Genomic DNA, 14,695 nt, shown 5'->3' with positions numbered 1-14,695 from the left:
TAAAAACAACATATTTGATGCCCTATATGCTCGACAAAGTGTTTGTGGACCAAAGAATGGAAAAAAGGATATTGGCACCGGATTTTGTAGAATGAGCGATATTCGACTTTATTAGCACCCAGGCGCTTAAGTCAGTCATGTGGAAGTGCGATTAGGTCGTCCAAAGGGAAAAACCATATGGCATCATGAGTCATGTGTGTGTCAGTTTGTCAATCAGAATGCTAAGCTATCATATAAGTTATTTTCTAGGTCAAAGGTCATATGAGGGAGGCTATTGTCCAAAATTGTTCAGAATGCTCCTTTGTCCATAGAATCAGATAGATTTTTGGTCGTACCTATGCTTCTAACATTATATTAACAGTCACATTAACATTAACGACAACCATTTATATAGTGCCTTTGCCAAGTACAAAGCTTATATCGCTCATTCTACAAAATCGGGTGCCAAGGGCATCAAATATGTTGTTTTTCTGGTAGAACTCAACGAGATCTACACGGACATATATAGTTTTCTATACTTTATATTTATGCTTTCTTCAGCCTGATTAACCCTGGCAAAGGCTCAAAAAACGCTAAAAATGCATTTCCACTGCTCAAGTGTCAAATCTGACCCTTAATATTTTCTTTGAATAAATGCGAAATCTTCACATATTTGTTGTTTTTTAATTAGATAATGTGCCATCATATTGTTTATCAACATTATTTTTTAGTGATTAAAACGTCTTTGTGTAATTCTAAAATAAATTGCACTTTCCACCAAAACGCTGTGAGCTACGTTACCCCTTTTTAACACACGTTATTGGAAAGACGTAAGACAGAGATATCAACGTAGTTTGCGGCTTTTGAAAGGAAACACTCATAGGTTTTTAATAATCACAGTACGAATCGTGATGCTGTAGCATTTTTGGCATAGAAATGTTGTAAACATTGAAATTTTGACCGACCATGTTAAGATTGGTGAGCTACGTTACCAAAATTCCACAGTATGCACTTGTATAACAAGTACTTCCTAATAATATGTGATAGGTACCAGTGATCGAACCCCATTTATATTAGAATTAACCGGCATAACGTTCTAACGTTCGCAAATCACATCAAAAACATTAAAAACTATGTTACTGTGAGCTACGTTACGCACTCATTTACGCATCTTTAAAACTTCTATGAAATGGTGAAATTGGTGTTACATTTTACTCTAGTGATCTTTCGTTTGCTTTTTATGACCTTGGAGTAAGTAAAAGCAGCCCATTTTGTAGCCGGTAACGTAGCTCACATTACATTGAGTTCTAGTGTTAAAAAACATCATGACTTCCTGAAAGAAAAATATACAAGTGGTGTTGGCAATCTTTTACATCTGAAAGTAGTGATACATTTACTCTTAAAAACACAAAAAGCAGGTCTTTTTGAACAACTTTTAATTTTTCAATTTTTACAGTGGATTGGCACCCGATTTTGTAGAATGAGCGATATACTACTAAAGTATAATACTTGTAGGAACAATAAAATCGTTTTCAATATTTTATTAAATTTGATTACAATTTTATTTCACATGCAAACACTTACCTACGTTGAGCCCAAAAGATGTATAATTTCTATTTCCTTATCATAGACTTAGCTAATCTGCCCACTACTGAGGTATTACGCATATTGAAATTTAAAAGCAGTGTTGCCCAAACAAAACTGTTGGGACAAAACAATATTCTGGTGACCAAATTTCCCTCAAATTGAAAACTTTTATTATATTTTGATTCCAATAGTGTGATATATCTCCCGATTGAGCTAGAGAGGAATTTAATTACTATGGACTCTCAATGCTGTATATCCTTATTGGGTGGTAAAGACAAGACTTTGGTAACTCATATTTAACCCAATTGTGTGGATTAGGTGCATATATGGCAACTCTGGCACCCAAATTCAGTCATTCATGGCATCAGAAACTCATCTCCAAGTGGCATTGTGACAGGTTATTTGTGGGATAAGTTGACTTTGGTATTCATTATGAGAAGGTGTCTTTGACATTGAGACTATTCACAGATCTGGATATGTTTGTGACCAAATCATAATAAACAAAACTTGCTCAATCAACTGTGGCAAACTTGACACTGATTTGGGAATTTCCCAATAGTTTATTTTCACTGCTGTAGTAATTTTCACATCTTTTCTGAAGTTAATAATTGTACAAAATGAAATGTGTATGTATGGAATAGCTGCATTTATTTATGTCTTCTGATATTTTGAAATTTATTTTCATGCTACTTTTATAAGCAGTATTTTACAGATTGGTTAAATTTGTGAAAATATATAACCATCAAAATGAGCTGGATCATTTCATTTCAGTGACTAAATGTAACTTGCTAACAAGGCCACTTCAATCAAATTTGGAATTCCCCATGTTTTGTTGTAAGTCAGTGTATTTTGTATGATTTGTCAGTAATTTCTAGGTACTGATGTTCTGAGGCCACTGCTGCTAAGGCCAAAAAAAAAGATTTTAGTTGTTTTGTAATGTTAGTTGATTCATTTTGACACCAAAATTGTCTGATTTTTCATATTTTGAGCCTTAATTAATACAAACAGTAGAGTTTGCTAGTAATTAAAAAAAAAAAAAAGAAAAAAAAAAGAAATCCCAACTGACCGACCAAATTGTTAAAATTCATTTGAGGGCAAGCAAACAGTTTTTTTTTATTGGCCTAAGACACAGCAGATAGGCCGCCCTCTCTCTTTATATAATAATTAAAGGGATACCAAACTATCCAATTTATTAGGTCCTCTAGACTACCCCGTAGTCCACTTGCCCATTGTGCATACTCTGGATATTGAATTTAAGCTTAAAACTCCAATTTAATTCATTTGTGCACAATTGATAGATTTTCACAACTGATCATCTTTTCAGTCACCGTACTCCCTCTGTTTGTTAGCTTCCCAAGTGGACTACTGACTTTGGATTGCGGTTTACATGCTTAACACGGCTGTCTATGAGCTTCTTGTTTGCTTGCCCTCAACCGACCGACCCTAATTTTGGAAATCGGAAAAATTGTGGTTTTTTTTCCATTTACTGTACAAAAGAATACCGACCCTATTTTTGGAAATTCCTGAAAACATTTTTTTTTTCTTTTCAAATTTTTGTATTCTGAAAATGTAAAAAAAAGTATTTTAGACAATTGATAGATTTTCACAACTGATCATCTTTTCAGTCACCGTACTCCCTCTGTTTGTTAGCTTCCCAAGTGGACTACTGACTTTGGATTGCAGTTTACATGCTTTACACGGCTGTCTATGAGCTTCTATGGATGAGATTGTCGGATTCCTGGCCTACTAAAATTGGCTATGATGTAATGCATTTTTAAATGGATCTGGCTTGTGATTGGTCACACAGATCTCGTTATGGTTTAAATTACTCCGGGCACCTGCCATTACCATTAATAACTACATGGTACAAAACTATGCGGCCTTTGTGTCGCGGGAACATGAGCGCGTCTTGTACCATGCTTGTATTTCCAGGCTTTGTGCGTGCGGTTAAGGTGGCTGTATCAGCTACTGTGTCATGCTCAGAACTCCTTGAAAATGATATAGGATGTGTGTATTGATGAGAAAACCTTACTTGCCAAGTTTTAATTTTTTCCATCAAAGCGTTTTTGAGTTGCGCAATTTTTTGTCATCTCAAAATCCCATTGAATTACTACAGGGAAGGGCTTTTGGCACTTTGCCAATTTCTCAAAATAGCAACATTTTTGAAAACAAAGATTTTATTAAAACTGATTTTTCTCTCCTTTATAGCAGTTGTATATAAAAGTTTCAAGTTTCATTTTGCTGCCAATATATCACAGAATGATACAAACCAAGTTTATTGTCTAACTTAGTGTTACTTAAGTATATATTTAACAGGAATGTTGGTACTTTTTTATGATTTTTTGATTTTTTTCTAGAAACACTAAATTACCTAAATTCTAGGATTTTTTTAGCCAACAGGGAAGGGTGCTATGGCTACCAAATTTTCAGCAATGGTAAATAAGATTAATATCTAAATTCTCTCGTCAGTTTTTTCCAATTAAGTGTTTCTATTTTAAGCTACTGTGTTTCTAACATTCCCTAAAATTAAAAATGGAAAAAATAATTTAAAAAAAAAAGTAAACACTTTATCCAAAAAAACTGACGAGAGAATTTAGATATTAAGCTTATTTACCATCCCTGAAAGTTTGGTAACCATAGCTCCTTCCTAAGTGGGCTAAAAAAATCAAAAACTGTCAAAATTCTTTTCAAAAAATAAAGAAAAACATAAGAATTGTTACAATTCTTATAAGACTCTTAAAATAGGTGGGAAAATACTTTTCTTTGTTATGTTAAAGATTTAAATGAATAGACCTGATTGATCAGACACAGGAGCTATTTTTCTGCAAGGGTGTTGTATCGGAGGCAGCTACCTTAAATTGGATGATAAACAAGTATGATTGACAGTGTTTGTGTTAGAGATCAAAGTCTTGTTTAAAATTGAAAGTCCATAGTCGATTTTTAACTGGGACTTATGCGATTAATAAACTGGTAGATTCTAAAATCAGAATTGTTCAGTATTGAATTGCTTATATAATGACATTATGATGTTGCATTCAATAATACAAGCCAACGTATACTTTACTTTTACTGTCACTAATATAATTATATAAACTTTTTCATAACAATTTTATACTAGTATTTTGATGTAATAAATATCAGTATAATTTCGAGTTCAACTGAATGCTTTCAGCATGATTAATAACATGTTTTATTTATCAATAATCGACTATGGCATAGTCTATAGGTCCTCGTGATTCACACAGTAATATTGTGTTGTGTGGGTAGGTAGGTAGATGTCTCAGAGAATAAAAATGTAGCTGAACCAATTTTGTAAGGAAATAGGACCAGGGGCGTAGCCAGCTTTCTTGGTCGGGGGGGGGGGGGCAAAATAAAATTTCAGGGCCTCAGGGAAAAAAATTGCAGTTGCAACATGCATTTTTTGTTTTTTAGAGAGACTGTACATGTCTTTGAGCTTCCAAAAAGGCCTTCTTGGGACGACGTGCGTGCAAAAATTTTGAATTTGACACTATTGCTGCCCATGATCGAGATGAAAATGGCCTTAATGTGACAATGTGCGCGTGCAGCAAAAAATTTGTATTTTACACTATTTTGGCCCATGATCGGGGTGAGTTTCGATGGAAAAGGGGCTCCTTGCCCTTTTTCTTTTCCTTTGCCCTTTGGTCAGAGGGGCACTTTTCTTTCATTTTTTGTCAGGGGGGCAGTGTGACCCCCTGCCCCCCCGCTGGCTACGCTACTGAATGGGACCCATCGGTATACCTAAAACACATTGCACTAAATTGATTTAAAATAAAAGTTTCCAATTAATTTTCACAAAATTGAGCTAATTGTATTATCAAAGGTTTGAGGAAATGTTGACAAATTTCTGGACATTTGGTAAAAACTGGGCTGATTTGTTTTAAAATGAAATTCTGAATTTGACAGAAATCTTTGTCAGCTGTAAGTGCACAGTGCTCTAATTTGGTCAAGTTCTGGAAATGTTTGATATAATAATAATAAAAATCATAATAATATGATGTAAATGATACTAAGTATCAACATTTCCCCCAAATCTATGGACAATCAGACAGACACAAACCATATGAAAACATGACACACATTATAATTGTTTGACTGGTTTATTTCAATTACAAAATACAGGGTGTCTGATAAAAAGCAAATATGGTGATATGTGAAAATTTGTTTACAATCATTCAGTGTTTTATTATGTGACTTATAACTTTGAAAAAGGTGTGTTAGGCGACGAAAAAAAGAAACCGTGTTCTATGGACGGACGGACCTTTCAAGTAGGGTTGGTTGGTCGGCCTTTTGTTTTTTGGAAATGACCCAAAAAATCACCAAAATCTGTAAATAATTTGCAATTTGAGAAAATACAAAAAAAAATTTGTTCCTGGAATTTCCGAAATTTGGGTCAGCATTCATTTGTACAGGAATTTTTTTCCCAATTTGTTCAAAATCTGGGTTGGTCGGGCCCGTAGAACAGGGTTTTCTTTTTTCGTCACCTTATGGAGATTAGGCTTTGTGTTACTGAAAGAGAATTTCTTTCTGAAAATGTTGGTACCAAAGTCTCATTTTCACCAAAAATGGAGAGAAAGTAGTGTTGAAAATCAATAAAATAATCAAGTGTCCAAAGCTAACGTTAAATAGGGCGCCTCTGCCTGATGCTTCCTGAAAATGTTTGTACCACAATCTTATTTCGCCCAAAAAGGATATATACTGAGCCCTTTTTTTACAATTGAATATAATCTTAGTCTCTTACACATAAATGTAATAAACATCTCAAAAAAAGTAACTAACCCACCTTAAATAATGACCATTATTCAAAAACGGACGGTTGTATTACAAAACTGTAATCCAAGATTTGAAATCTGAGTGTTCTTGTATTGTAATTATTTGTATGTAAGTGCAACTTTCAAATCTGGACCTTACTACATTAAATTGACCGGTGTTTTATTGTTTTCTGGGCTATCGTATCAAATGAGGTGTCAAAATGCACATAAATAAATTCTGCTTCCAACTCATTTTACAGATTTGTAATACAATAGCCCCTTTTTGAATAATGGCCATTATTTAAGGGGGGGGGGTAGTTACTTTTTGAGATGTTTATATGCTCTCTTTCTCCAACAATAATGGTTTTAATTTATTTACAAAAGATTGAATAATTTCTTACACTATCTTCAACAATAATGGTTTCCCTGTATCTATAAAAGATTGAATAATTTCTCATAATATAATGGTTTCCTTTATTTACAAAAACATTGATTGAATTATTTCTAACACTATCCATAACAATAATATAATATATGTTTTTTTTTATTTTTTAAGGGACAAGATTCCCTTAAATGTAAAAAATGAAGGTCAAAATCCCCCCCCCCCCCTTGTATGTCGTTTTCGGCCAGCACCAACTCATTTTTCTACCATTTTCTTTTGAAAAGGTATCAAAATGCTCAGGAGGATGAGTCAAATAATGTATCTGAAATATCAACATTCTATAGCCTATCACCACTTGAAAGCAATATTGTAACATTTCCTCAATATGACACAGCCTCAATGTTTTTTAAAATTCTGATTTATATACGATTGTAATGTAATGTACTAGAAGTTCTATTGTATTGGTATATTTACAGCTGTTGCATATTAATTTAGGTTTCATCAAAAAGATTTTATATATGCTTATAGACGAGGTTTTTACGTTATTGCTTTATAAAGTTAGTTATGTAAGTTTTGGTACATTATGCCACTCATGTCCGCACCCAATGATTCTTATAGAATGGTGCATCAAACACATAAAAGCACATGTGGCATACCTGATTGTACAACCAAACCTGAAATGGATATTTGCACAAACATGATTGGGAGATGTTTGGTAGTTTTACTGGAGGCTGTATTTTAGAATTGATGTCTCATTAGCAACCACCAGTGATCCATCAGGTGTCATGGTCAAATCCAAGGGGGAGTACAATCCTCTGAATATGCATTGTAGGAATTCACCTGTTGCATTGTATTTGTGAATGTGACCTGTGTTGTATGCCAATGTTGCAGATATCATCATTGCAACATATATATTATCATTGTCATCACACACTATCCCATGTGATACTACCCCTCCACCTTTCACATCCTCATCTACCTTGGATGTGAAGCTAAACACCTCATTACCAGAGTAATCTATTGCTACTACCTTACTGTACTCTGAACCTGATGGACGGTAATGAATCAGGATTTGATTCTTGCTATTGACAACCATACTTGCATTATAACCTATTGAGCATTTGATCTTATTGACTACCTGACCATCTGGACATGTGTGGATTGTGATGATATTTATCTCCCTATCACCCACCAATAATTGACCTTTGGTATCTATAGCAAGACACTTCTCCTCAAAAGATGTATTGGAATCAGGTGTGAAGCAATGGAGGTATTTCCCTTCTACAGTAAACACATGGACAAATCTATAGGAATAACTTACAACACAGATATGTCCTAGTGGTGATACACATATGTTACAAACATATCTGCCAATTTGCCTGTCCGGGTTTGTTTCAGTTGATATCAGTTGCATTTTGCATTTGCCATTACTGTCAAGCAGATAGAGTTCATTGTTACAAGACATGACCATGTCCCCATTTGGACAGCAGGTAATACAATGACACACAGATTCTTTTCCTTGATGTTCAGGATGGTATTCTCTCTCCAATGACCAGCAGCAAGCACCTAATGCTATGGAAAGTGAATGATTAAGATGTGTTGTTTATCTATCATTTTTCTTTCAAATTAAATCATTAATATTTCTTTCAAATTGTTGTTATTATTAAATCAATAAAAACAAATTAGTTTGATCTTTCGATCGACCATCGATGCTTGTTCGATCCGTATTATTTATGAAATCAATTAATTTACTATTGTGATAACATATGAATCTTTGCCTGCATTGATATTGATCAATATAAATTTAGCATTAAGGTTGGTCTGAACCATGGAATTATGAAAAACGTTTTGGTCTTGTAACTTCTAAATTGTTGATTTAAAGTGTGTAAAAGTATACATATTTAAAATGGAAATGACCTGACAAATCCAACAGTGACGTCAGATTTATGTAAAAGTGCTTACTTTTGGAGAAAATCATCAAAAAGCGTGATTTTGACCCAAAAATTTTCGTACACCGTAACAAATTATTTTTTCAGTAAAAAATTTTTTCTTATTGATTTTCAAAAACTAGGTATGAAAATTTAGGATCCGTTTTTTTATTTTTTTGAATTTTGACCATCTTTTAGAAATATTCGATAAAATGGTGGAAATTTGACAGTTTCAGCCTAATTTAGGCAATACTGGTGTAAATGTTTGTTTTTTGATGGAAATTAAAAAAAAAAGAAAAAACGGCTCCTAGAGAAAAAGGAGCTGTACATGATAAGACCAAAATCTTACCTTTATTTTCTATAATGAATCTGTTAGCTTGTACGAAAAATTGAAAACATGCACGAAATGAACACGTTATAAATCGCCGTTTTCTATCAAAAGTGGCAGTAGACAGCAATCAAATAACCCTTGTTTTCAAATGTGATCATCTTGAATCCTGTAATTCACGGAGGTCGTAGTCGTAATCAAGATACAACTTCCGCGCACGTTTAACGAAAATCCAAGCAATATTTTCCATAAAGACGGTTTTCAAAATATATCAGGTCCCCCTTCCAAAGGTCCCATGGTGGGGTCCAGGGGGCAGAGCTCCCTTGAAGCTGCTGGATTTGAGACGTTCTAAATGGCATAGTACGGATCTTGTTTGACATAATTTCTTAAATTTTATTATATTAAAAAAAACCCAATTAACATGAAAAATGTGTTGCTTTTTCATGACATACAATCATGTATCATTGTTCAATAGCAGTTCTTGTCCTTTTTTTTGCGTGAGAATCCCTGGTCTAACGAGTTTTGTTATCATATGTAATTTTGCATATATGGACATGTGTAAGTAAATATGTGTATTGAACACATTGTTTAATTTGCAAGTAATATCACTCTACATACCCTTTGCAATTGATGCACTTGTAGGTCGTTGTTTAGGATCACTATTCCAGCATTGCTGCATGATATCTGACAGGTCTTTGGGACAGCCTTCAGGTATGGATGGCTTGGTTCCATTGCCAACTTCAAAGATCACCCGGTGCCATTCCAATTCTTGAAATGGTGGTTTCCTTGTGCAGATCTCTAGTAGCAACATCCCATATGCCCATACATCAGCTGGTTTTGAGTAGATAGCCCTTCCACGTTCATTCCCTACATGAATTTCAGGTGCCATATAGCGATATGTTCCCTTCTGGCTCGATGTTGTCTGAGACTCTTCTATCTCACGTGCAAGACCAAAATCGCACAACTTCAAGAGGTTGTCTTGAAAGAGAAGGCAGTTTTGGGGCTTAATGTCCCTGTGCAGGAAGTTCTGTCCATGGAGATATTTGATTGCAAGTGCTGACTCTTTAGCCCACTTTTTCTGCAGCTCATATGGAAGAGGCTTTGATGGATCTTTTAGGTAATCATGCAGTGAACCATTAGGTGCATATTCCATTAGAATAAGTTTAGCACTTGGGATTTCACAAATTCCAATTAAGTTAACTATATGGGGATTATATAGTTTGCTCATGACTTCAACCTCTTTCTTTGCCAACTCATAAATAACTGTTTTGCTGGCAGCTTCTGTGTATCCTTTGTAGGGTTTTTTAAATGAAACGCGGCTGACAGACCCAAATCCACCTTCTCCAATACGTTCATGGAAGTCAATATTACTAGCATCCAGTTTATCAACTGAAGCTCCCATTTTGATGTATCTGTGAGATGAATAACAAGACAGATAATTGATACAATAGTTGCATTCAAGTATTTGATTTAGGTTTCGTTTGGTTTTTGTAATTTGTAATTCCATTGAATGTGCTTTGCAGCTTACATAAAGACCTGATCAATCTTTTTTTCAGTCACTTCCGTAAATTAGACTGGTTCTATATTGGAAATATGTGCTTATTTAAGCATAAACTGATTTGAGTTCAGCATACCCAAATTAACAAAAATAAACTGGTTGCCAACTTTTACCCAAACTTGTCACTAGGAACGCGATTGTTCCAAAATAGAACCAGTCTTAATCATGTCAGCTGTCATTTATTAATTTCAACTAATCTAGTCAAAGATTTGTAAGAGACCCACTCCAAACAATACCCTATGGTTTGTTCATGGATGAAAACTTTCACATAACCTCAAAATCCATGTGTGCAAATGCATTGAACAAAAAAAGTATATAGGGGTTACCATGGTTATAGGGGCTATCTCGATTTTGCGAATGGTGAGGGGACTTTAGATGCGTCACAACCTGGTCTATCTCGAAATGCACTTTCAATACGATATTTGGAAATGGAAATTAACTATTTCACATACAGAACCCAGTGGGTTCAGTTTGTATTTAAAGGTAGGACGTATGACCGTTCCAGGGTTTAAAAATGACCCCCTATTTGACGGGAAATCGAGGACATTTGCAGCAATTTACCCCCTATTTTGCGCGAAATCGAGGAAAATTTGCTCCCAAATACCTCCCCTATTTTTATTATTTTGAGGACGCATTTTCATTTCACCCCTTATCACGAGGAATCAAGGACATTTTTTCTGAAATAAATACCCCTAATTTGGACAATCGTGAACAATTTTGTCCTCGAAAATTCTGCGGATATTTCTTGAAAAGTACCCCTAATTGGAACCATCATGCGTACACATCATCAGTGAAGACTGAACCCATCAGGATACAGAACTACAACTTTGGTGTAATTTTAAGCAATATTGCACACATAAATATAATTCAAGATTCCAAGGTCATGTCCAAGAGCAATTATTGTGACCCATGTCATAGATTAAAACAAGAAATGTAGGGGAAATGCATTTTTGATAATGTAGTAATTCATTTACCATTTTACTATTATTTACTATTTTATTTCACAAGCAACACTTACCTTGAATGGATACGTTGAAGTTGAACCCAATAGTTGATATATTCTACTTCCTTATCGTAAACTTAACCAATCTGCCCCATTGCTGTGGTATACAATATTGAAATTTAAAAGCAGTGTTTCTCAAATGAAATTGTTGGTACATAACAATATTCTGTTGACCAAATGTCCCTAAAATTCAAAACTTAAAGTACATTTTGAGTCCAATAGGGGATATATCTCCACATAGAGCTGGAGTGGAATTTAATTGCTAGATTCAATGTTGTATTTCCTTATCCGATGACAAAAACATGACCTTGGTAACTTAATTCTAACCCAATTGTGTGGATTAAGTGCATATACAGGGTGTATCAAAATGATTGGTACCCATCAATTTTCATTGATGAGCCTTACATATCAAAATTCAACTTAAGATCCAAATAATTAGTAGACTGATTGTAAAACAAGTCCTTAACTATACATTCTGGACATGTCAAGAGTATCCAACGTTATATTTGGAAGAGGCAGGCTTTTCAAAAAACATCAAAATTGATGGGTACCAATCATTTTGATACACCCTGTATGGCAATCCTGGCACCCAAATTCAGTCATCCATGGCATCAGAATCTCATCCCTAGTGGCATTGTGACAGGTTATTTGTCGGTTTAGCTGGTTTTGGTATTTATTATGAGAAGTTGCCTTTGACATTGAGGCTATTCATGACCTGGATCTGTTTATGACCAAATCAGGATGAACAATACAATCAACTGTGGCAAACTTCCTATTGTGCATGCAACGAATGCATACAGTGAATGCATACAAGCAACTAGGAATTTCCCAGTAGTAAATTTTCACTAAAAGTAATAATTTCCACATCTTTTCTGAAGTTATTAAATTTACAATTTAATGAAATGGTGTGCATGGAAGATACTCATTTATTTATGCTTTCTGATATTCTAAAATTTATTTCATGCTATTTTCAGCAGTATTTTTTGCACACTGATTAAATTAGTGAAAATATATAACCAGTGAAAAATGAGCTGGGTCATTTCATTTAAGGGATGTAACTTGCTATATTATTCAGCATATTACTTCAGCGGTGTCTGCCTGCTCTGTCTGACTACCACGTAAAAAGAACTAGGTCATGTGATCAGCGAATGAGGTGCCGATGTGATGATGACATGATTTAATAAGTCAATCAGAACCACACTTCCAAATACGCCATAAACTGGGCCAAATTGGCAGACCACTGAAGTACTGTGCTGAAAACTATAACAAAGCCCGCTTCAATAAAAATCTGGAATACCCCAATCGATTTGAAGGTAATATTTAAAGGGATACCAACCATCGAATTGAATACATGAATACTTGGGCCAAATTGAAACATGGGAAATTGTTGCTTATACATAGACCTATCGTATATGTATAAAAGTTGAACCCAAATCCACCCTCTATGTGCTTCTATTGAGAATGAAATCCAGCTTGTATGTATGTATAGTCAGCATGTATGATACACATTTGTTTTTTAGTTTTCGCAAAATTACTTTCCATGGACTTGGGTGGGTTTTGTATTCAGGTATTCAATTTATTAGGTCCTCATGATTCACACAGTAATATTGTGTTGTGTGGGTAGGCACATGTAGGTGCCTTAGAGAATACAAATGTGGCCGAACCAATTTTTAAAGGAAATTAGACCCACCAGTATACTTAAAACACATATATATTCCACTAAATTTATTTAAAATAAAGTATTATGAAATGTTTGAGCAATGGTGACAAATTTCTGGAAATATGGTAAAAATTGTGCTGATTTGTTTTTAAGTAAAATTCTTAAGGGCTGGGGTATGAACGTTTGGACAGTATTTATTGTGGGACATTAGAGCACATCAAATTGCATTCTGAATACGAAGAATGTTCTTCTAATATCAAATATTTTTTTTTTTCAATTCGCAATGTAATACACATTTTATGGCAAATGATTAAAAATTGATATTTTTGATATTTAACAGTACTCGAAGTGAACTTGATAAATCTGATGATTTATACTTAAAAGGGCATTTCGTGATCCACAGCCTCATCCCCCCACTTTTCTCAAAACAAGTTGAGATTTTTATATCACTGGAAACCTCTGGCTACATAATGTTTATGTACAAAATATTTCTTGCAGATTAATTCGTTTAGCAAAGATATCATGAAATTTGAATTTCGTTCTGGTGCACCAGAACGAAATTACAACGTACTAGGCGGTTACCCGTATTTCGCGGTTCTCGGCTTTCATGGTTATTGGACCTAAAAATTGTTTGATTGGCGTAACATAAAAGAAATAAGGGTAGGTACATTGTAGGTAGGGATTTTTTTTTTAGTATATTCGAGGACAATATATGTTACCAAAGCAACTTGTAAATTGTGTTTGATAAAGGCCTTTGGATCCGTTTTGCTTTTTTTTTTAATTAAATGTTTTATTTCCCTGGTTTTTTAAATAATCTATGTATTTTTTTGCAGAAAAAGGAAATAAGTCTAGGGTTGGGCCCAATTTTAGGTAGGTCGGGTTATGCCAATCAAAATATTTTGTAGGCCTTAGCTTTTGTAGGTCTCATAATTACGCTGTACCCTTTGGCTGGAAGCACTTTCCTTACAGCTGAGCTCAATTGCAGCTTATTACAATTTGACCCTTCTTAGGTACATGGTACTTGTACAAACCTTACAGAATTTCATGATACACTATGTTGTTGATGAATGTACCAGCCATGTTCTTTCTTTTGCCATGTTTGGCCAAAATGTGGACTTTCGCAGGATCTCCAACACGGCTCATGGCGACATACAGTTGGCCATGTGAGAAGAAGTCATTCTTCAGATAGATGCCCACTTGTGCTAAAGTTTGTCCCTGTGATTTATTGGAGGTCATTCCAAAGCACAGTCGAATTGGAAATTGACGCCTCTGCATACGAAATGGGTATATGTTATCAGATGGTGTAATTGGAATCCGGGGAATGAAAAGTCTCTTGCCAGCATGAGTTCCAGTTGCAAGAGCAGCTTCAATGACATGATCATGAAGACGGGTTACCACATAGCGGCTTCCGTTGCAGTGACCATTCGAAGGATCGAAGTTGCGAAGGAGCATGATGGGACAGCCAAGCTTCAGTATCAGTCGATGTGGAGGCATTCCAGAG

At 34.8% G+C, this 14,695-nt stretch overlaps 2 protein-coding genes across 2 annotated transcripts in view; one reads left to right on the top strand and one right to left on the bottom strand.

Moving 5' to 3' along the window:
- Window positions 1-14,695, top strand: part of LOC140143803 (poly(A)-specific ribonuclease PNLDC1-like) — a 173,262-nt gene that overhangs the window by 76,899 nt on the left and 81,668 nt on the right. The window lies entirely within an intron of this gene.
- Window positions 5,676-11,782, bottom strand: LOC140143766 (uncharacterized). Its single transcript, XM_072165578.1, has 3 exons — window positions 11,550-11,782; window positions 9,592-10,385; window positions 5,676-8,289 (listed from the first exon to the last, which is right to left on the bottom strand). The coding sequence occupies exons 2-3, from the start codon at window positions 10,373-10,375 to the stop codon at window positions 7,439-7,441; spliced, it is 1,635 nt and encodes a 544-aa protein (XP_072021679.1). The 5' UTR covers window positions 10,376-10,385; window positions 11,550-11,782; the 3' UTR covers window positions 5,676-7,438.

This window comes from Amphiura filiformis, unplaced genomic scaffold (genome assembly GCF_039555335.1).
Source record: "Amphiura filiformis unplaced genomic scaffold, Afil_fr2py scaffold_28, whole genome shotgun sequence".
Lineage (NCBI taxonomy): Eukaryota > Metazoa > Echinodermata > Ophiuroidea > Amphilepidida > Amphiuridae > Amphiura > Amphiura filiformis.
Note: the sequence above shows the minus strand (reverse complement) of the source record. Positions and strands in the feature narration are given on the sequence as shown.

What these genes read in the sequence shown, in the direction of transcription:
- LOC140143766 (XM_072165578.1), bottom strand. Translation starts at nt 10,375, where the DNA reads ATGGGAGCTTCAGTTGATAAACTGGATGCTAGTAATATTGACTTCCAT. An exon ending in AAGTGCATCAATTGCAAAGG is followed by an intron (nt 8,290 to 9,591) that starts GTATGTAGAGTG and finishes CACTTTCCATAG; the next exon opens with CATTAGGTGCTTGCTGCTGG.